General features: G+C 44.2%; 1 protein-coding gene across 4 annotated transcripts; it reads left to right on the top strand.

Annotated features, from left to right (window-relative positions):
- The first annotated feature begins 6,933 nt into the window (after nucleotides 1-6,933).
- On the top strand, nucleotides 6,934-19,676 carry NCOA4 (nuclear receptor coactivator 4). 4 transcript variants are annotated; one of them, XM_030452800.1, is made up of 10 exons: nucleotides 6,934-7,034; nucleotides 12,685-12,838; nucleotides 13,255-13,395; nucleotides 13,509-13,597; nucleotides 14,067-14,175; nucleotides 14,790-14,861; nucleotides 15,532-15,678; nucleotides 15,898-16,908; nucleotides 17,273-17,362; nucleotides 17,918-19,676. In XM_030452800.1, the coding sequence occupies exons 2-10, from the start codon at nucleotides 12,698-12,700 to the stop codon at nucleotides 17,921-17,923; spliced, it is 1,806 nt and encodes a 601-aa protein (XP_030308660.1). In that variant the 5' UTR covers nucleotides 6,934-7,034; nucleotides 12,685-12,697; the 3' UTR covers nucleotides 17,924-19,676. The 4 variants fall into 4 exon arrangements, with proteins under 4 accessions (XP_030308660.1, XP_030308658.1, XP_030308657.1 ...); XM_030452798.1 differs by lacking the exon at nucleotides 6,934-7,034 and adding an exon at nucleotides 7,049-7,154 and having other exon boundaries at nucleotides 15,535-15,678; XM_030452797.1 differs by lacking the exon at nucleotides 6,934-7,034 and adding an exon at nucleotides 7,049-7,154.
- Nucleotides 19,677-22,077: the final 2,401 nt, after the last annotated feature.

Raw genomic sequence — 22,077 nt, 5'->3', positions numbered from 1 at the left:
CTGTAGGTACTGAACTGTATATGCTGCTTGATGGCTATGTGATGGGCAATGAGCTGAGAGGGTTAGGTCAGTGGTTCAGCACAAATTGAAGGGAAGTGAAACTGGTACCAGTACAATGACAAAATAGCTCTGCAAAAAAAGAATAATTGCACTCTGAATTGTTGTCTTTCTGTAGAAACAAAGGGGATGTATCACCATATTTACTGTTACCATTCCTAGAGGAGAGGCCAAAACCTTTTGGACACTTGGCACTGGCTTTATTAACATTACAGTTCTAATTACAGATAATCTTTGGTTGCTGGGATAATACTGAAATAGAGGATGTTCTCTCACTGTTTTGAGTAAAAAACTTCCATGATTAAGTTCTTAGAAAACAAACAAGCAAGAAACCTAAAAACCCCTGCATAGTCAATGTCATATCAGGTAGTTTTAAAATAAGCATATTTATTTGTTTGTTCTCCTGGAAAATGTCAATTTGTTCTGAGAAATGGTCTCCTGGAGTTGTGTTTGTGACAGGTTGCTTAACTGCTGGGGTCAGGTGGGGGAGGGCACTTAACCATTTTCACTCTGACTGGGAGTGAGTGGGGAGGAAAATACAATCAGTTGTTGTGTGCCCAACTGTAACCAAAGATGTTTCAGGGAAAAAAGGCATCTCCACTGTACAGACAAGGCAATGTATTTCTTCTCGATCGCTTCTCTGCTTACAGAGAGTAAGAAATAATGGCAAGCTAAACTAATTGCATGATTGGATAGACATTTAGTCTTTTAAATCCACAGCAGCAATGACCTGTCTGAAGATGTGCTCAAGTAAGAGGCCTTCTGGAAGAATGTTCCTTCCTGTTAAAAGTGGAATAGAAAACAGCATGTAGTTCTGCTTAGGAAAAGCAATGTGGGGTGATGTTGGGATAAAGCAGAATCTCAGTGCAGAGCAAGAGCCAGGAATCCCAGCTCCAGACAGAAAGCAGGGCTAAGTTGACCTCCAGACACTGTTAGCCCCCTCTCTCCAGAGCCTTTCCAACTGTGAAATTGCAGTGCTAATACTTCATTACCATCTGTTCCTTTCAGACAAGTTGAGGTGATTAATTTGTCTTCCTAAGCCCCTTGAAATGAAAGCAGTCTATTAGTGCTAAGTAATACTGTTAATTGGCAAGAGAGAAAGAGGCAGCATTTAGTTCTATGAGTTGGAAATAAATAATTCTAATCAACTTCTATGATACCAGTTAAATAACCTGGTGGGACTTGCTGGGTCAGTCACCTTCCCTTTCAGGGGACTTTGGGATTCTAGGAGTGACCCAAGTTTTGGTTTCTAAGTTTTATTTCTTTTACTTCCATTCAGACCTGTGTAGCTGAAGTGAGGAACACAACGTGCCTAATGAGTTTCTTTCCAAAGCCTTGTTATTTACACAGGTCACAAGATCCAGCTGACCTTCTGCACATAAGGAGACTCTAATGCCTGTGAGTGCAGAGCCCTGGGCTGCTGGTGTCTGCCAGTCACAGAATCACAGAATGTCAGCTTGGAGGGGACCTCAAGGACCATCCAGTCCAACCCTTCTAATATTATTGTTCATATGAGAAGTCTCAGCACCCCATCGAGCTGAGACTTTAAACTTTCCAAAGTGAGGGAACCCACCACTTCCCCTGGGAGACCATTCCAATGTCTGACTTTCCTTAAAGTGAAAATTTTCCTCTTGTATTCAATCAAAATCTCCCCAGGAGTGAGAGTGCCTGCTGAGGCAGGGAGCTGCTGGGATGTTGCTGTGCAAGGGCACCCCACTTCCCTGCCCTTTCACAGGGGGCAGCTCTACAGAGCCACATGGCTTATTGAGGGGACAAGATAGGTAACCTTTGTGGGCCATGTGTGGATTAGTGAGAATTCTTTTCCTTTTCTCACTCAAAAAGAAACTTGCAGCCAAAAAATCTATCCAGTGTAGAAAACAGTGTGCCCCTATTTCCCATCTGCAAGCTGGAATGAGCATCTCCATTTTCTGTGAGGCAGCACCCCTGCCCCAGGCAAAACTACTGCTGCAGAGTAATTTCATCCTCCTGGAGCTCTTTCACAACTTGAAGCACATGGCTGGTTACTGCTGGGCTGCAGCAGTGAAGGGAATGGTGCTTGTTCTTTGCCATGGTCACTTGGATGCCTGGCTTCCATCTTTCTCTGGATCTTCAGCTGTCAGCTATAACATGTGCAAAGGCCAATGTGTACAGAGAGCAGAGTACTAAGCTCTAGCATGTAAGTCTTTAGAAGCATTAATCCTTTCTGTGACCTAAACAGATGTCATCTATCTTATTATCAGGCTTTCAATATACTATGGGCTATGCCACTCAGATGAAATGTGAAGGAAGCTCAGAAAACAAAGGGGGGAAACAAGCAAGGAAATGACACTGCAGCCCTCCCCCATTTCAGCCACCTCCTGCTCTACAGAAAAGACAACTCCAGCAACAACGCTGGTGCTGGTGGCTCAGTGCTGGAATGAAGGAGAGATTTTGTCCCCTGTGGTGTTGAAGGTGGTGTAACACCAGGAATCTGGGTCAAGAGCTTTGGTGAAATCCTGCTGGTGAAGATTCCATCTCTGAGCTCCACCTGGTGCTGAGCATCTGGCACACAGCAAAACAGTCCCTACCTGCTCTTTCTCCCCTGCATTTTCTGGTCCCTGGTCACCTCCTACAATTTTTACCATAAAGCAAAGATGGGGTCACAGCTTCCTGTGCACTGGACCTTGCCAAAAGATCCCTTTTGTTTGTGCTTTCTAGTGCACGGTTGCTGACAGGCAGCTCTTCACAGTGCATGAAGCTCACAGAACTATCCAGGCTTGAATTCATTGTGTGATGTGTTATGTTGTAATTTCTTCCTCATTTTCGCAGTGATCTGTTTGTTACAGGTTTTTTTCACCATCAGCCTTACCCTAACAATAGAATTAGGGGTTAATTTAGGGTCATGCTGCTATAGCTGCTTTCTTAAAAAGGATCCTGGAAAAAAAAATGAGACACTCAATTCTCAGAAAGCAGAAGAGACCTGCTTTGATTGTGTGGTGCCTGTTGTTCAACAACCCACTTGTCCACTTAAATGAGCACAATCCCTAGAGCCATAATCCAGCATAGTTGTCAGATAAAGCAACCTCTGTGCTTTAAGCCTGCTCCCGGAGTCCTTTCCTGCTCCAGTCTGACTGGAGTATACGTATGTGTATATGGGGGAAATATATATGTGTGTATATGTTTATATACACATATATGTGTGTATATATACATGTGTATGTGTATATGGGGGAAAAGAAGTTCACAGTGTTCAGTGACTGGTTTCACACAGCTGCTCTACTGCAGCTTGAATGTGTTTGTGATTAAGTTTTTGGAAGTAGACTGAAGCTTTGTAAAAACAGTTTTAGGTTAGTTAAAATTATTTGAAATGATGTGCTCTTTACATGCTTCTCTCCCTGCTAGTGAGAGCCCTTCAGTGCTGATGCCAAGACCTTGCCTGGGGATGCAGTAAGTGGAGACATGGTCCTCCTGTGGTTTTGTCCTGGAGGCCCTTCCCTTGTGTTCAGATGAACAAGTGTTCATGATGGGGCCCAGCATCCCCATGGGTCACTGGCTCTGAGTCTTCCCTGAGCATTTTTTCCTCATTAGGTTCTTATTTAAGTTTTTTAATATTTCTCTCAGAAAACTGGAACATGAGGGTATTATATGCCTCTATACAAAATTAAATACTTGTCTCTACTGGGGATAGAGAGTTTGAAGGCTCCTACCCTGTACCAGACACCACCCAACTGTCTTTTGCCAGAGATGATTAATAAGAACCTCACATAGTTTAAGTTCATTTCCTCAATCCTGTTGCAACAAGCAATCTGGAGAAATATATTGTGCAAGGTCAAATGCTGTTCCTTTGTTTTCTAATAAAATGCAGAATCCCTGAGAATAACTAGGCTTTTTTGAGATAATGTTTTGAAAATGGGTCAAAATTAACTTCATTCCCAGTTATTTAATAATAATTCTCTCCACTATCCTGCAACTTGAGCTATCCTCCAAGAAGCCAAATTCAAAGTGGCAGCCCTGTCCCAAAAGCCTGCTACTTGCAGGCTGACAGGCATGGGGGCTTTACCTCCCAAGCTCAGATCTTCAGGAAACCATGGGTCTCTGAATTTTTAGCAGTGAGCTCCATACTTCCATGAGAAACTTTTCCACTGATGTTCTGATTTCTCATATTTACAGAACTTTCAACATCCCAGTTGTGCCAGGCAGTTATTAAATGACTGTGGTGTATGTGGAACATGACTTATGTTTAATATTTATCTTCTTCCAAAATATTTCAAGTTGTGGGAACCACCAAGTCTAGGATCAATGAGCTACTCTTGGGATGTGACTTTGCTTATTGTGAGTGCTGTGAGTGTATTGTAGCCTGGCCAGCAAACTGTAGCAAAGTATCATACCAGGCACTGAAGCAAACCCACACTCCTGGCCTTGGCAAGCCTTATTACAGGTATGTACAGCCTTTTATGACCATTTTTAGGTGACATGAATATCACTCCCTTGGAGAAGACTGCTGATGAAGTTAGTAGCACACTTACTGACAAACAACACTGTGTTGTTGGCACATTTTTGTGTAGCTATTGGGGGCCATTCCTGCTGTTGTTTAAACTTGTTTAAACAACATGTTTTAACATTTTTAAAAAGCATCGTTTTCAAACAAGATGTATTTAAATCTATTTAAACTTATGAAATATACATGGGCATTCATCTCATTTGTGAAGCATGTGTGAGGTGCAGTGCTTTACCATACCTGAACTGAGAGTGCTTTAACCATAACAGAATCATGGCCACGTTCCTGTTCGCAGCCCTTTCTCTGCCTCTCGGCAGTGCAGGGTGCCGCCCCCTTATCAGCTGATTGGCATCACCTGAGGCCACCATCCGAAGGCCATGCAGCTCTTTTTCGCAGCCCTTCATATCCCTCTGGGCAGTGCTGGGTGGGAAGACATTTTTGGCCATCAAGGAATCTTCTGTTTCTGCAAAAGAATATGTGTATATGAAGCAGTTGCTGCTTGGGATGTACCTAAGAGCTGAAGCCTTGGAGGGTTTCAGTAGGGAAAAGTGAACATGAAAACAAACAAACAAGAGAGCAGAAAAAAAAAGGGCTGAGGATTGAAATGACTGTAGCCCAGGGTTTGGCTTGGAGCACATGTATGACCCTTAGGAAAACCTATTATGAAGGCATCTGTCACACAAAAGATGCTGTGCTGGCAAATACCTGAATGTTTGGGTATATGCTTACCAAGGGGGCTGTGCACATGGTATGGGAGTCCCACTGACTTCACTGCATACATGATGAAGTAGTACATAAATAAAGGTATTTCCCTCTACAGTTGCTAATAAGCTCTATTGCACAAGAAAAATAATTTGTTATCACAAATTAATCTGTTCCTGTTGTCTGTTCCTCTGCCAAGGGATGACTCTCCTTTGGTTAAACTCCTGTTATTTTTTCCACCAATAGGTCTGGACCACAATGAGTTAACAGGTTTGTTCATGTCTGTGGCAGGACCTTCATTCACAAAGGGGTCTCACTGTAGCCCATTGCTTCCAGAACTTAAGTTCTGCCCCTGGAGAAACTACAGAAAACCTTTCTATGATCTTCTTTGAATGAAAGATGTGGAGGCAGTTTGGTGTAGTCTGTATTTCAGTTTCACATGGAGATGGACAGACAAGCAGGAGCTGCATGATTCTCCCTGATGCCTGGAATGATGATTTCTACAACTTCATACTCCACCCAGCTTCACCTCCAGCTGTGCTGTACCACTGTCACTGTGCTGCTGGGTGAATGGATGGGAAGACACAACAGGTACACGAGTGCTGCTGCAGATTTTCAAGGTCAGTCAGGGCTGTGTATCCAGATACACAGAAAAGGATTATATAGCACAGTCTGTCTCTACCATGTGTTTAGACATAAAAGCCAAACACCTTAGATATAGGTTCCTGGGCCAACAGAACAGCAGGGAGTGGGTGGCTGACTTCTACTTTCTCTTAGGTTAGTGCTGGATTATTTGTGCTCTGGCTGCAGCCATGAACTCTGCTCATAAGATCCTGTTCCAAAAAACAGCTCTTCAGTTTATACCCAGAGAAGCTTCCGTGTGTAGAAAATGGTGATGCAGCTACCACATGTATGCAGAGCTGTGCACCTACTTGGGTTTCCATTTGAAGTCCTTTCTCTCTGTTAGATCTGTATTTTAAGTCCTGTATGAAGAGCTATAAAGGGCAGTGCCTCACAGACACACATTCTTGAAGGTTATGGTTGGATGGTCTCAGAGAAGCCGTCATCTTGCTTTGAATAGCTAAAAGCATGGGGAGCTGCTGCTCTCTTGCAATCTGCTCTTGCCAGCCACTATAATAGTAACTGGATCCTTCTCCCAGGTGAGAACTGTGATGGCAGATACTGGGAAATGTTCAGCTCTGCTTCACACCTGGGAAATGACACAACCAAACAGAAAAGGGAACTGTGTAAAACCAAGAACACGAAGCATACTGGGGATTTCCCAGTGGGCACAAGGAAGACCCAGATGGATGGGCTGCCCCGTTCCCTGGATCGTTCTCCACTTCATCTTTCTGCTCTGCTTCGTTTTGTCCCATGTGGGGAGGGTCCCGGCACTCTTCGGGGTTTTGGAGCAGGCCGGGCCGGCCTGGGCTGAGGCGGCGGCTGCCTCTAGGCCGCCACACGGGCCCTGACGGGGACGGGCAGCTCAGCCCTCCCGCCGCCTGCCGAGCAGTGTTCAGGGGGTGCGGGGGACACGCTCTCGGTGGTGCCCCCGCCGATGGTGACCGTGCCTGCGAGGCCTTCTCTCGGGCCGAGCCCCCGGTGAGGGGACCGCTGCCCCCTGCCCCCGCCCGCCATGGCGCCTCCATCCCCACCCGCAGCCGCTCCGCCTCGCCGCCAGGGGGTGCGCGCGTCTCGGCGCGTCCGCGGCGCTCTCGCGAGAGCGGCGGCTGTTGGCCGGGCCGAACCGAGGGCAGGGAGCGGACCGAACCGAGGGCAGAGCTCATCGCGGACGCCGGTAAGCGAGGCTTCCCCGGGGACCGCCGCGGAGTGGTGGTGACGGGGCCGGGGTCTCTCGCAGGCCGGGCTGGCGGCGGTTGCGCGCAGTAGGGATGGTCACGCGTTATCCTTGCCGAGGGTGTGTGTGTGTGTGTGCCGGTCGTTAATTTCTGCGGCCCGGGTTCTCCCTCAGCCATCCCGACCTCGCCGCCCGGTTCAGGCTGGGTGAAGCGAAACGCGTGTCCCGGTTGTTCCGGAGGGGTTGGGCCGAACCCCGACTGTGGCGGCGCGGCGGTACCGGGTTTCCGCGCAGGGAGTGCGGGCGGGCGCGCAAAGGCGGCGGAGCGCTGGGGGGCCCGGGCGGGCGGGCGGGCGGGCGAGAGTGCCGGGGGGAGCAGCTCCGCTGTGCCGGGTGAGGTGTCCTGGGGTCTGAGGGGGCCCGGTCCCCCCTTTCTCGAGTGAGACCCCAGAACAGTCGCTCAGGAGGCCCGGCTGGGGTTGGAATTGGCCGGGCGGGTCTGTCAGGAAATGGCAGTAGTTGTGTGAAGGGCTAACAGCGATCCAACGCGGTGCTCTGGGGTTTGTACTGATCTCGGTTTCTTTTATGGCCCCGGAGAAGGGAAACTGCTGGCACGCCTCACACCACCTCGTGCCTTCATTGAAAAGTTAAAAAAACTGCGCTTTTCTGAGATTTCATAAGCGGTAATCATCTGAGGAGATGTCGTGCCCCGCGTTCACTGAAATCTTAGAAAATGTCTGTTGTTAGGCAGTGGGTTTGAGGCAGAGTTTTCAGGGATTTTGTTAGTCAGTCTTTCATCTCTAAACTCGGTGTTTGTGGCTGGCGTTAGAGGGAAATGCTGACAGAGAAACAAGGTTGTCTTTAGGTAAGGTATGTGGCCATGGGAGGGTAAAAAACGCTGTCAATGGTGTAAAAAATGCTGAACGTGGTGTGGACAAAGAGCATGGCAGTGCGAGCCGTGGGGCCCGGCGACCCAAGCATAGAAAGTTCCTCAGTTCCTCAGTTGTTTTCCAAAGGGTTTTAAATGCAAAAGTCTGAAAGATAGTTATGTTGTCATGTAGAATCTGTGTGAAGGTGACAGTGTGTCTTTTTCCAGCCTGCGATGTCTTATTTGGTATTGCCTGTAATTATGACGATCAGACATCTTGTCTCTGCTGAGTTGGTGACTTGCAGATCTTCAGAACTTAGCCCTTGCGAAGATGTCTCAGGATGTGTGTGTGTGCCTGGGCTCTTCCCAGGGCCAAAAGAGGCTAAAAAGTCTGTGTTTGGTTCTGGGGCACAGATCCAGTATCATGCAGGAGGTAAAAACTACCTTGAGTTTTAGAAAATGTATTGCCCAAAACTTTTTGTATTATTATTACTTAAGGTGTTAATTTCACCTCTTCTCTAGCTCAGAACTGTGGAGGGTAATTTTTTTCCACTTGGGACCTTGAACATAGGGTGATATATACTTGTTTTGGAGTAAAATAACTCCCACAGCAGAAGCTCCACACAGATACTGGCTTGTGAAATTGGTGCTGTGCTGTATCAAATACTTGTTATGTTTGGATGTAAATGGAAATTTCTGAGATTCAGCTCATGTGCTCACAGTACTTTCCTCCCTGACCACAACTCCCACGTACCTAATTTTGGACACTTACTGAAGAGGAACTACTGTTCTTTGGTGGGTGAAAATGGAAATGAAGAGGGATTTCAGTTGAAACAAGGCAGCTGGGTTGGAACCACATGCAGTCAGATCAGATGTAACTTTGGAACAGCCTTGTCCTGCCAAGTGAAGGAAATCATTCCACATTTATAAGCAAGTCTCTGATGTGAGGTTTCATACCTTTCAGAAGCTTTTCCTCAGCAGGGAGTCAGCGTGGCCATCTTTTGAGCTTATGCAGTATCCATTTGAAATGGAGAAAAAAGATCTTCCTGTGGTTGTGCTGGAAAAGCTGGTAAAACCAGTTTTCTACTGGCTTGCTAGCAGATAGCATAGGTGAGGAAGGGTTGTTCCCTCTTCTCCCTAGCCATCTGATAGTTAATTGAAATCTAAATTAGTTCATTTCTACCAGCACTTTCTGATCTACTAATAAAAGCAAAAGGAGGCAAGTACGGGAAGTGACACCTCAGGGGTGGAGGGCAGACTGTTCTAAGACTGGAGCCTGTACAGAGCACTGGGAGAGGTTGTACTCTGACCAGGGGTCTTGACAGTGACAACCCTCGGGTGAGGCTTTTGGGAGTTAATAGATGCAGCCAAAAATCCTTCTGTAAAGTCTGGTATTTATATTGCCATAAGGAGCACTGGTATTGCCTTCCTGTCTCGTTTGGGCAGTTGTTTTGTTTTTATGGCTTTTTACTGACACTCAGAACCCTTACCTACACTTTCCTCATCACTTGTGGAAGCAAGAGCAGATGAGAACTGTTTCTGCAAGTGACATTCCAGGTCCTGCAGGAGTTAACTGCATCTGATCGGTTTGTTATCAGTAGGATTTCTTTGAATGTCGCAGGGCAGTGCTGTACCGCGTTCCCTGTGGGGCCAGGGAGGGAAGATGTCACTCGGCTGCTGTGGAGGCTCCCAGCCCCTTTAGCCCTCGTTGCTGCAGAACCGAACGCCCTCCCGCTCGGGTGCGCTTTCCGGCGTTTATTTCCTGAAAAAAAAGGAGCGTTGCCACACATTGTTCAGTTGCAAAAATTAGTGGGTTTGTTGCAAACCGTTCTGGTTTTGCGGTTTGAGCTGCCAGCGGGATGGCAGGAGGCACTCGGTGTGTTAGGCAGGGTGGCAGCGGTGTTCTGCGGCTGCTCCACCCCAGCTGCTTCGGGCCGGACCGGGCCGGGTCTCCGGGCCGCTGCTGACGTGCGGGATCGGGTGGGCGCTGTGGCGGCGGGCGGGGCGGGGCCGGTCCGGGCGGGGCCCCGCCTGTCCCCAGCGATAAGCGCGGGATCCGCCCGCTCTCCGCTCACACACCCCGGCGGAACACCGCCTGCTCTCCGCTTCGGCTCCGGGTAGGGTCGCGTCCCGCATCAGCGAGCAAGGATTTGGAGCGGAATTTGGGGCTGAGAAAGAGTTTTACGTGAGCCAGAAAAAGGATTGTTGGAGTCCGTGCCTTTGCAGAGTGGAAGGGTGAAGATGGAAAGGGCTCTGTAAGCAGAAGGCTGCGGGAGTGCTGCTTTCCCCCGACAGTAAGTGCGGGGTCAGGGGTTGGGGGGAATAGTGCATCCCGTGATGCGGGACAGTGGTGCCATACCTGCTGCAGTTGGGAAGAGTCCGATGATGTGAAAATGGCCCAAAGCGGGGACTCTGTTGCAGAATTCATTATAGTTGTTGCTGCTGAGCCTATGATTTCGGGTATTTCAGGGCATGGGACCTGCAAATGTCTTGAACCTTCTAGTGCTGTTTGGTGATAATTGGGAAGTAAGGAAATAGGTGGTTACCCGCACTTTTTTTTTTAGAGGCCTATGGAGATTGAAAAGAACCATGTTTTGGCTCTCATCCTCAGCTGTAATGTTAGTTTTATCAGCTACTTTTTGACAAAGCATGAGAATAGCCATTTTCAGGAGGTAGCTGGCTGGAGGAAAACAGCATTTATTCTCTCTGTATACATTTTGGTGGGAGACTATTGAAATCAAATGAAAGAACAGAAATGCAACAAACACAAGTATTTTCAGAGTTCATTAGAGGAGCATGTGTAAGTTTCTTAAATTTGACTGTTACAGTCTGAAGGTGCTAATGCGAAGTGTGAAAAAGTAGCATTTCTTCAGGCATTGAGCCTAGTTCCCTGGTGTTATAAATTCAGAAAATACATAAATGGCAGTGCAGCATTCTTTGGACCTGGCATTTGTAGATACATGGCATAATTTTCATAAAACTCTTTTAAGTACTGTATCTGCTGTGTTAGCAAACATGGCTTACATTTACCCTTTCAGACTTTGAGTCAGTTGCTGTGTCAGGTTATGAATGAAATAATAAAGAACAATATGATTTTGTTTGCTTATTTTTGAGTGTATGACATCTTTAATATATCCAAAGTCCTTGTTTTCTTGGCTAGGTATATCTCTGCCTTTGGATTAGTAATTCTAGATTGTATCTGAGAACTAGGGCTACCACTTACGTCTTTCTGGAGGCTGTGCATGGGAGAGTTGATAAGCAAGATTAAACCAAGGAGTGTTGTGAAGTGAAAGCTTACCTTTTAGTAAACATCACTAGCAAAGTGAAGATCCTGAAACCTGACAGAACTGAACCTGTGAATGTATTAGAATATGGAAATACATGGACAAAAGTGTCAGTTTTATTACAGAATGGAGAATTTTGCACCCTATCATTGGACCTCAGCATGCTGTTGAATATGATGTAGCATTAACATAAAAAATAAATTCAAGTTCACTTCCCTGATCATTGTGCTCTGTGCTTCTTAAAAGATGAGATGCTATGTTGAGGTTGGGGTTGAGCTGTGTGCAGGGGCTTGATGTGGTTGCTGTGCCTGCTCCGTGTCTCATGGTTGGGGGCTCCTGGGAGATGGGAAGCTCATGATTTAGAGGCAACCAAGGGAGATGCAACCACTCCCTGAACCTCACCTTTTCCATCAGCTTCCTCTTGCAAACTGTTCCTAGCCCTCTGCTCTCTAAAATAGCCAACTTAATGTAACTGGTAGGTCTTGGCTCTAGAAGGATTTTGGGGCTGCTGTGGTCAGGGGGCTTGGAAATTGCAGGCTAAATAGCTGCTCACTTATACAGGATTGTCATAGTCAAAATACTCTTTTCAGCTCCTTCTAGAGGGTGGTAAAAATCTGAAATATTTGGATAGACACATGGACACTTTAATCCTACTGGAAATTTCTGTGCCTGTCATTGCTGAAGACTTGTAAATAGAATGCTTGCTGCAAGTCTCTAGTTAGTGCTTCAGGAATCCCATGAAAGTAACAGGAGAATTGAAACTACCCACTGCTTAGAAAAAATGCTTAAGTTGATGCTTCCCATTTTTACTAAAAAGCCTCATTTAGCTTTTTTTCCCCTTAGTTGCAGAATCCTTACCAATGCAGCTTCTGTAGAAATTTTCTATCTGAGCTCCTGTTAGTTGAGGATATGCTGAAGCTGAGTAATTTATCCTGGCTGTGAACAAAACAAAAATAATGGGCAAAATAATTTCAGCCTTTGCACCTTAGTAAAAAGTGATCTGTGTATCAACATGTGTTTTTTCAGTAGATCAAACTGTACTAGAATTCTCTTATTTATGGGAGCCAGCTCATTTGCCTGCACCTGAAAAAAGAGGAACTGGAACTGTCTGCCCTTGCTGGGCCATTCTCCTGCTCCAGCAGAGCTGCTGAACCTTGCCTGGATCAGCCTGCAGCTGCTGGAGTTGTTGGCTGGACATGAGAGCCAGAGGAAGGTGAATGACAAGGGAGGATTGGCAAAGTTCCTTCAGTTGAAGCTGTTGTCAAATATCTGTTGTTTTCTTGAAATTGTGTAAATTCTGTGGGCTGAGGTGTTTGAGAGACCTTTGTCACTGCAGAGGAAGCCTTATCTATGTTGAGAAAACTTGGATCTGTGTAGGATCTTAGGGTTTTTTTATTCACCTTTATAATGAAGTAGAGCAGATGGTTCTTCATATGATGCTCTTCCTCTTCTGTTAAAGAGGAATGGAAACTAAATGGTTTTTTCCATTGTGCTTTAGGAACACTTCAAGAATGAGTCCACCACAAGACAGAAGTAGAAATTCCTGCAGCAGTGAGCCTCTGGCAAAGTGCCTTCAAGCAAAGAAGGACTTGGAAACAGCTATATCTGGAATTGTTAAAGCTGAACAACAGATTAAAGAGAACTGGCAGGAGGTAATTTAAAATTCTTTTTAGAAAGCATTTTAATAAGTAACATGCCTTTAATGACAATTTTTATTATTCCAGAATACTTTCGATTATGCTGATAGTCGGAAATTTTCCTAGAGATTGCAACCATCTTGCTGTGTAACTTGGTCATGCAACTTGGATAAAGGTATTGCTGTATTACCAGCTTAGGCATGCAGAAGGTACTGCAGCTGTTGGATGAAACATTTAAACATTTTTTTAATTTAGAGAGAGATTGCCAACAACATCCTCCATGGTGCTGTGGGTGACTGCTTAGTTTTTGAGAAACAAATTGTTTCAAAAACAGGACTTACCTGTGACAAATACTGTTCTGTAATGGGTGAAGCTTGTGTTTGTTGATACCCTAGGCAGATGTTCTGGAAAGGGTACCTCTTGTTTTACAGGTGAAAGCCAAGATTCACAGCCACATCAGCCGCCACCTGGAATGCCTGCGCAGCCGCGAGGTGTGGCTGTTCGAGCAGGTGGATCTCATCCAGCAGCTGAAAGAGGAGGCCTTGCAGCAGCAGGCACAGCAGCTCTACTGGGTAAGAGGTGGCTGTAAATTGCTGCACTGGCGTTTTGCTTTGTCAGTGCAAGTCTTTTCTAGTTTCTCATCTCAGAAGCCAGAACAGTAACGTATGTTTTGTCTTCCCTGCAGTATTTGGGACAATTCAATTGCCTTATTCATCAGCTGGAACGCTCCTATAGCAACGAACTAGCAAATCAGATTTCAGTTTGCCTAGAAAGGTAAATATATTTTTATGATGCAAGTATTTGTTTTGACTTCTTGTTTTTTATCTAATAGAAATAATAATAGGTCCGACTCACTGCTTCCACATTTTTAATGGTTCCTCTAAGTAAGATATTTAAAGCAGTATGAGATATAATTCTTATATTTTTTTATCTTGGATTGAAAAACCGAGACTATAATGACCAGTGGAGGTACTCACTTGTGTAGATTATTTCAAATTTTAGTTACTGGCAATTGAAGTAAGCAGGAGAAATGTGTTTTGCTGGCTAGTTATTTATTCTTGGTTTGTGGATAGGCATCTCTTTGTTTTTATGCAAGTATTAAGTCTTTCGGTTACCTAGCTAGTGCCAAGTCAGTTTAGAAGCCTTTTTATGAAATAATGGCTTGCTTCTCAAAACAAGATGGATAAAGAAGATTGTAAATTATTATTTTTTTCTTTCTGTATCTGTCATCTTACCCTTTCAGACTGGGGAATCTTACTCTTAAACCAGAGGAGTCTTCCATCCTGAATTTTGAGGCTGACACGTCTTACCTTCGCCAGGCTATTACCTCATTTGGTTCTATTAAAACAATGGTAAGCACCAAGATTTTCCTGGGTTGGAATATTTAGGAAAAAAAAAATCTTTTGAGGCTATAGTGTGATATATTCCAAGTGGTATTTCTACTTTTAATTAAAACTTGAATTAATTTTGTGTGTGAGTCATAGTTCAGCTGTATAATATATACACAGGCTTTATTAATTATTGTGTGTAGGTCTTACCTTGACTGAGCTTAGAGCTAGTTATGTACATGTTATTTTAATATATTTTGGCTGAGACTGAAAGAATGACTGTTGTATTCTTACTCCATTCCAGCAACTGTAAAATTATGCTATGGATTTCTTTAGATATTAATAGTTCTACATCACAGATGGCTTTCTGTTATAGAAATATTTTGGGATTCCTATGTAAGGAGCCTATTTCCTGTATTATTTGAGATAATTCTTTTAAAGGAAATGGACTGAATGTGGCATTCTTACAGTAAATCTTTCTCCATTCCATTTTCAAGTGCTGGGAAAATTGTTAGCCACAGACTTCTCTGTAACTGTGCTTTATTTCTGCTTTGTTGTAGAATTCTTCCTAGAAACTCAGCTTTGTCCATATTTACATTAACTCTTGGATTGTTTTGGGTTTTTTTTGTTCCATACAGCAAACCTCAGAGAGAGAGAGTACTTCTTCCTGGTTCCCAGGTCAGAATTGTGCCCTAGTGAACTGTGAGCAGGTAAGATTAAGACTTGTATCTATCTGTGAATGTTTAGTTGTATTAAAGGAAAAAGGAGAATGCAAACACAGTGTTACCTTGCTTGAGTGATGACTTCTGTTTGTTAAGATGTTTGAGTAGCCTGGAACAGTCTCCATGGTGAGCATGAGTGATCTGAGGTTCTAGCTGCTCCATGACCAAATCTGCAAGAATACAGCATGAAAGTCAATTTGGAGTGTGATGGGCAGTCAGAATTTTTTAATTTAATATTTCTTGATGCTGCCAAGGCAGGACTTGGAGCTATCAGGTTCCTTTTAATGCAGAAATTAATGGGAAGTCTCATGTTTGGCTCAGTGCAGAGACAGCGTCAGTGAAGGAGGGTAACAGATTAGTAATGGGAATTGTGGGCACAGGGAGGATTATGGCTGGGTTACACATATCAGAACTGTATGTTGTAGAAGTTGTTGCTTCTCTTGTCATCCTCACTGAAGAATCTGGGACTGCAAAATAATTTGTCAGTGCAGTGGTTTAAGTCATGCAGGCAGTTGAAGATTTAATTTTTTTTCATTAGAAGGGACCGGTTTTTCTTTTGGTTCAGAAATCCTGATGCGTGTTGCATGTCTGTTTTCATATTCACCATAGATTACCTCAGCAATTAGACTTTCTCACAACCAAGATCATTCTTTCTCAGCAGAAAACATTGTGTGGGACAGTGAGTGCTTCGCTAGCTGACTGGTTACTTGGAAGCAGACCTGTGGGTGCTTGCCAGGCTCCCTATGTTCCCAGCACCAATCTTGAAGAATGGGTTACACAAAAATGCCTGCTGGAGCCCAGCCAGGTAAGCTTTTTACACACTAACCTAGTTTTTAATAAAGGGGAAAACACAGTAACTGGTTGCAGGTGGGAATTAAACCTTCTATAGTTCTCTTCACTCTGCCTTATGTTCAGCTAATACTTTTTGCACTTACTGTCAGAATGTTCCAAACTGTAACTGTGCAAACAGTTTCTGAACATTGTTTTTAGTGTTAATATATGCATTTCAATGTGTCTTTACTAGGAGTTTAATTCTTCCAAAGTCAGTTATTTTGAGCAAGCCTGGGGAAATCTAAAGGATTTGGAAAATTGGCTCCTGCAGAATCAACAGTGTGATGTTGCTGGGAAGACAGACTCCTCTGGCTCCAAGGACTCCACCTCTACTTTCAGCTCATCCTTTTCCACTATTGAAAAGGTGGAGAAACTGGAATCCCTTGAACAAGAAGAGATGGACCTTTCAGACTGGCTGCTTACTCCTGACACAGAAAATGGAAGTGGTACTTCAGATGAGAAATGGAAATACGAATTTAAACCTTTTAGGGAAGAATTTAACCTGGATGATTGGCTCCTCAAAGCTGAAACGTGTACGAATTGTTGCGGCAGCCAGATCAAAAGTGTGGAAATTGAGAACCTGGGAAATCTGAAGTGCCTGAATGAGCATCTTGATGGAAAGAAATCACCCACTACATCTGCTGTAAATGCTTGGCTGCTTCAGCATCCCCAGACCCCCGTTAAGGTGGAAGATGTGTGCAGAGCTAATGAGCTGTGTGCCAGCTTTTCAGAGTGTGTGTGCGATGATAACTGTGGAAAAGTGGCTCTGTGTAAATGGCTTCTGAAGAAAGAAGGGAAGGATAAAAATGGAGTTCCAGTCAGCCAGAAAGATTTACCAAATCCTGAGCACGAGAAGGCCAAGTCTGCTGACAGTGCCTGGCTTAACACCACACAGCAGCTCACAGGGGAACCCATTAGTGCAGAGAAAGCAGATTATTCAGCAGAGGTTGCAGAACCCTGGAAAGCTCTGCTCGAAAGGCCTCTGACAAGCTGGCTGGCCAGGTCTGAACACACAGCAGAAAGTGCAGAAGAAAAGGCGAGTAGGGAAAAAGCAGATAATAATTTCAAGAGTCCCTTCCTTGACCTCTTGGCTCCATTCCACCTTCCCTTGAATGTGAACAGTTGGGTGTTGACTTCAGACAACCTTGAAAACACTGCCCTGCCTCCAGTGGAAGATAAATGGCTTCTACGCAAGAAAGCACAAGTGAGCTGAAGTTCTTTGTTCCTGATGGTCTTAAGTCAGTGTCTTGGGTTTATTGCTTTAGTAACTTTAATGCCTGCCTTCTTTTACAAATTCATAGCTCTTCTGGATAATACCAACATTTGTTTATGTTTCTTAGCTCTTTAAATGTTTTTAGTGACTTTTATATAAGTAGATGAGGCCAGCATTTAACACAACCTGAGTTAATTTTGAAGTACAACTAGTTTTAATAAATTAAGAAAGTATTCATCTCCTAGACTTAGAAATCAGCTTTATTTTCTTTTTTTTTTTTTTTTTGCAAAATTTGAAGATGCATTGCAATGTATTTATGTTTGAAGATCAGTAATTAAGGTGACTTCTCTTTCAGGACTTTGGCCTTCCTACAGTTTGTGACCTTTTTGCCTGTATGAAACTCAGTGGAGATAAAGAACAATGGCTGTATCAGACTCCTCTACAGGTAGGAATCACAGCTGTGTTGGAACAGCTGAACCCAAACCTAACTCGGGGGTACAGAATACAGACACTGGCAGCCAGCTGACATCTTCAGACAATGTTTAGCAGCATTGTGATTTTCTCCCCATATACTTCTTTAACAGCTTGAACCATTGAATTGTTACATATTCCTCCTCTTGATTGCAAGCCAGGGTAGGAATTACTTAGGTTCTTTTAAATCACTCTTCAACTGAGTGACAATTGGTTAAATCTTGGTAATTTCTATTGTAACTAGAATGTGCAAATAATGTCTAAATTCCCAGGCAGCTTCCTTCTTGTCTCAGTAGTGACAGCTGACGTCACATTTCTCCTCTCTGCTAAGATAACTCCTTATCATTGTTTTTGAAATTCATGATAAAAGCCCTTAGCAGGCACACTGCAAACCCTAAAAGCTGAGATACTAAGTTCTAGGAAGTATTTTTTTGTTTTTCCCCCCCCAGTGTCTTATACAACTTCTATTTTTTTTGAGAAGTGTTGCTTTCTGTTTATCAAATAGAGTAACCTCATTTTAAATTTGTAGATGTGACCAACTGGAAGCATTGAAATCATCCTCTTCCTGCTGATCAATCGCACATCACGCTGAGCGACTGCAGCCAGCTGAATTCCTGTGTTTGTGTTTGGCCGTCTGCTTTTTCTTCTAAAATTATAGCAAAAAGAAAAATGACTCATGACAAGAGTTATGGTGCAGAAGATGCCTTTTTTGTTAAGATTAATTCTGAAGTGTAAACTCACTGAGCATAAGCAATCTGCTACTATAGAGGTGTTAGTAAATTCCTGTCTGTTAAGGGGCTACATGATTCTTCTTTAATGGGTTGTCACTTGAAGTATGTTGAAGCCAGATGTAAAGCAAAATCTCTGGTGTTGTGACATGTCCACCTTTGGCAGTGACTTTAGAAGACTGCTATTCCATTCAGCTGCTACAACTTTGTCATGAGTTGGGTTCTGGCTTACTGGGTTTGCAAAGTAACTTAGGCTGTGTTTGGAAGCCATTTCTTTTATTGAGCAGTTGGTAATTTTTAAGGTTTCCTTTGCATTTTATATTGGTGTGTCTCCCAGCTGACTATTTGTAGTCAGGTTTTGAAAAAGACAAGCACTGATGGGACCTGATGTGTGACAGGAGAATTGGTAACTTATTTTGGAACAAAAACTTGTCTTGCAAAGTTTTGAGCCATTCATTAGATCAGATCCTACCATGTCCTCAGCATTTAGTAACTATCTGAATTACACATTTCATCTTGCACTTTTTCAGTGAATGTTTTTGCTCGTTTTAAATAATCTACAATGAACTTTTATTGACTAAACCACTAAGAAAGCGGGCATCTTAGCCACATAATATTTAAAGGTAATATTAGGGGAATTTTATGCCTTCTCATCAGGTTGATGGAATGCTGTCTAATTAGGAAAAACACTAACTTGGCAAATTGTGTGGCTCCCACTGATCTGTTTTATAGATAGTTAAGCCATGGACTTCCATGTTATGCATATGAAAGTGGGGTCAAATAACTGATCCCTGGACTCAACATGAGTAATAACTCTCTAGATACCTAACATTTTGAGTCTATAGGAAAGACTGTGGAGACAACAGATGAAAATGTGGATCAATGCCTGCCAGCTTTCATGAAAAACTGTGAATTTACATAGTTTTTAGTGCAGCTTCTACTCACTTAACAAATTGCTCTTAACAACTATGAAAAATAGCCTTCCCTTCTCCCCATCCCTGCAGCCTGCCTGGAATAAAAATTATTTCAGTTCTTCACAACTCTGTAGAAGAGGAATTGGCGAGATCCAACCATGGGATCTCCTGTCAGTGTGAACACATTCCTGTCTGACAGAACCTGTGCATTTCATTTGAAATTTTTAGTCTGAGAGGGGCACACTGTACATGTGATACCAAACCCCAAGAGGGCTTAACATCAGTGGTCCACTTGAGGCTTTTGGACTTTGATAGTTTTGGCTCTCTGCTATAATTAGATGTTTTTGAAGCTGACTCCCTCCTTTGAACATGTCCTTTTTACTGCATGGGAAGACTGCACTGTGACTAACTCCAATAACAGCCTAATTTGATTAGCAGTTGAACTTCATTAAAGTGACTGATATGGAGCCCACCTCTTATAATTAATTCCTTGTAGACATCATTGTGTGCTACTTTGTCAGTTCCTTACAAGCCTCTGAAACTTTGGGGTATGTATTCCTTTACTTACTCAACTTGTATTGTTATCACCAATTGATATTTATGTAAAACATTGATTAATTTTTTCCATTAAAAAGTAATCTCAACTGAACAGTGTGGGATGTCTCCTTTGCAAGATGGTTTACAAAAAATGCTGAGGTGTGTTGCCTGCAGCTCTGCTTCCATCTCTGTGAGATTCATGTGTGTCATTTGTGTGTTTCTCCACAGCTGTGCACAGCTCTGCTGTCACACCAGGAATCCCTGGCACTGGGTGCACACCCACTGGGCAGCACCTCTTGGTTTCTGCACTGAAGCATCAGCCCCTGGACACATGGCTGCTATCTCTGTATCACTCAGCCTTTATTCAGCTGCTGTGAGAAATAGCTGCAGACAAAATGATTGTGTGTTTCTTACTGCTCTTGAATACTTGAGGAGGTTTTATGGATTTTAGTGGCCTTCAGTCCTCTTCTCCCATGGCTGTAGAACATCTCTTATTTGGCTGCACAACTGGAATTGAGTTCCTCTCTGTGTCTTCTACCAGAAAAGGCTTTTGAACATGATCTTCCCTGCATATTTTGTTCCTTCTTTTGAGGATTTTCCATATCTTTGAACCAGTAGAAGTCACTTAATCTAGGCTGCACTGTAGCAGTAAGAGAACATTCTTGTGAAACCACATGCAGCTGGGCCTTGGCAGCCTTTCAAAGGTAATACCTTGAATTTCATGTGTGGGTGTGCATCTGCACACAGATTTTCTGACTGGGCTAGAGGTTCCTTTGTAGAAGCAGCCATGTGCAGAACTCTGTGTATCCTGAGTAAAGCTTTCCAAGGCAGGGATAAAAATACTTCAGGCCTTTCACAGACCAAGGAAGATGAGAAGCAGGAGCAGAGAACACCATTCATGGCTTGTTAAACATTTGGAGACCTTTGAACAATCCGAGATCACCAGATTGCACTGAGGAATGGGGTCCTCTCCAAAACACAATCCCATTTTCTTCCCAGTTTACCCACCCCTCCTCCTACTGCTATATCTGTAACAGATGAATGCTCCTCACTTGCTCCTGTGTAAAATCACCAAGTGCTTTGTGTTCATGTACTGCATGTATGGCTGGAAGTACAGAGCTTTATGGCTATGTTAAGGGTAAGGCTTCACAAGGTGAGTGTGCTGGCTGAAGCTGTTACACCCCTGGCTCAGGGCTGCTGTGGCCAGCCTGGAACCATGTCCCAGACTTGAGTCTGGGGCAAGGCCAGCACTTGTCAGGCAGCAGCTCAGGCTGTGCTGCACTCCGAGTCAGGAAAGGAAGCTGCTGTTCCCTCTGTTCAGTGCACATGGGAGCCTGGAAAAACCCTTCACATAAGTGGAGTCAGCACCACTGGAACCTCGCAAAGGGAGGAGCAGGTGGGTGGGAATGGCAGCAGATCCTTCCCTTGGAACTGCTCAGCTCCATCCTGGCAGCCCCGCTCAGCACAGGGAGGGAGGGATGATGGGTCAGGGTGGAGGAAGAAAGACTCGAGCTGACCCCAAGACTGGTATCAATGATGCTATGAGAGCACAAAACTCCCCCCCCCAGGTTGTAGTACCATGCAGTAGCACAGGTCAAACATACCAATTTCCTAACCATCTAGGATTTATTGAGCACAGGGGTGACCTTCTAAAGCATAAAAAAGGACTTTTTCACTCCCAGGTTAGGCCAGAGGAACCATAGGCTATGAACATGGATCATTTCTTGTGCCCTAGCATACCACTATCTCCCTCCTGTCTTCAGAAGCAGCTTCTGTTTCACAGAGGAAAGCTGGAAATCCCTACCACATGATGGTGATTTCTCAACAAATTCCCCTGACTGTAAAAGCAGTCACCTGCTTACAGGGAATGGTGAAAAGTATCTGTTCCTAAAACTATGTGAAAGCAGCTTTACAAGATTCAAAATGCTTCCATTATACTTGTTACATCTGACACCCTCCTTTGCTGCCATGGCATAGAAAGCTCAGTCCTATCAGCAAAGCTGGATGCCACGATGGGCACTGCAGGAGAGCAGGGCACTGCTCCAAGATGCCCAGTTAGGCAACACTGCGTGGGAGGACCCTTAAGTGACTTACCACTGTCTGTACTGTGATTCTACTTCCTTTTATTCCTACTGAACTCAATGTGCTTTTGGCCACAGCTTTAAGTAGCAGCTTTATACTGATTGCTGTTTGTGAGTCGACACAAAACCTGATGAGGTTGCTCTCTGTATTCTACACTCACAATTCACCTCCCTCACTGCTGCATCCATGCTGGTTGTAATTCATGGCTCAAGCTATGGATCACTCCATATATGAACAGGTGGTGAACCAAAGCTGTTTCAGAAAAATGCACTCAGCTCTGCCTCAGTGCAAACAATTCCAGGAAGTTTGAGGTTACTGCAGACCAGACAATGTGCTAGAGCCAGCCTAGCTTTAAGGTTGTGGCAACTTCCAGAAGCTTGCTCCTACATTATCTCCAGTACACTTGAGAAAATCCATTAAGCTCCACA

This window comes from Calypte anna, chromosome 6 (genome assembly GCF_003957555.1).
Source record: "Calypte anna isolate BGI_N300 chromosome 6, bCalAnn1_v1.p, whole genome shotgun sequence".
Taxonomy (NCBI): Eukaryota; Metazoa; Chordata; class Aves; order Apodiformes; family Trochilidae; genus Calypte; species Calypte anna.
This window is presented reverse-complemented; position numbering and strand designations above follow the sequence as displayed.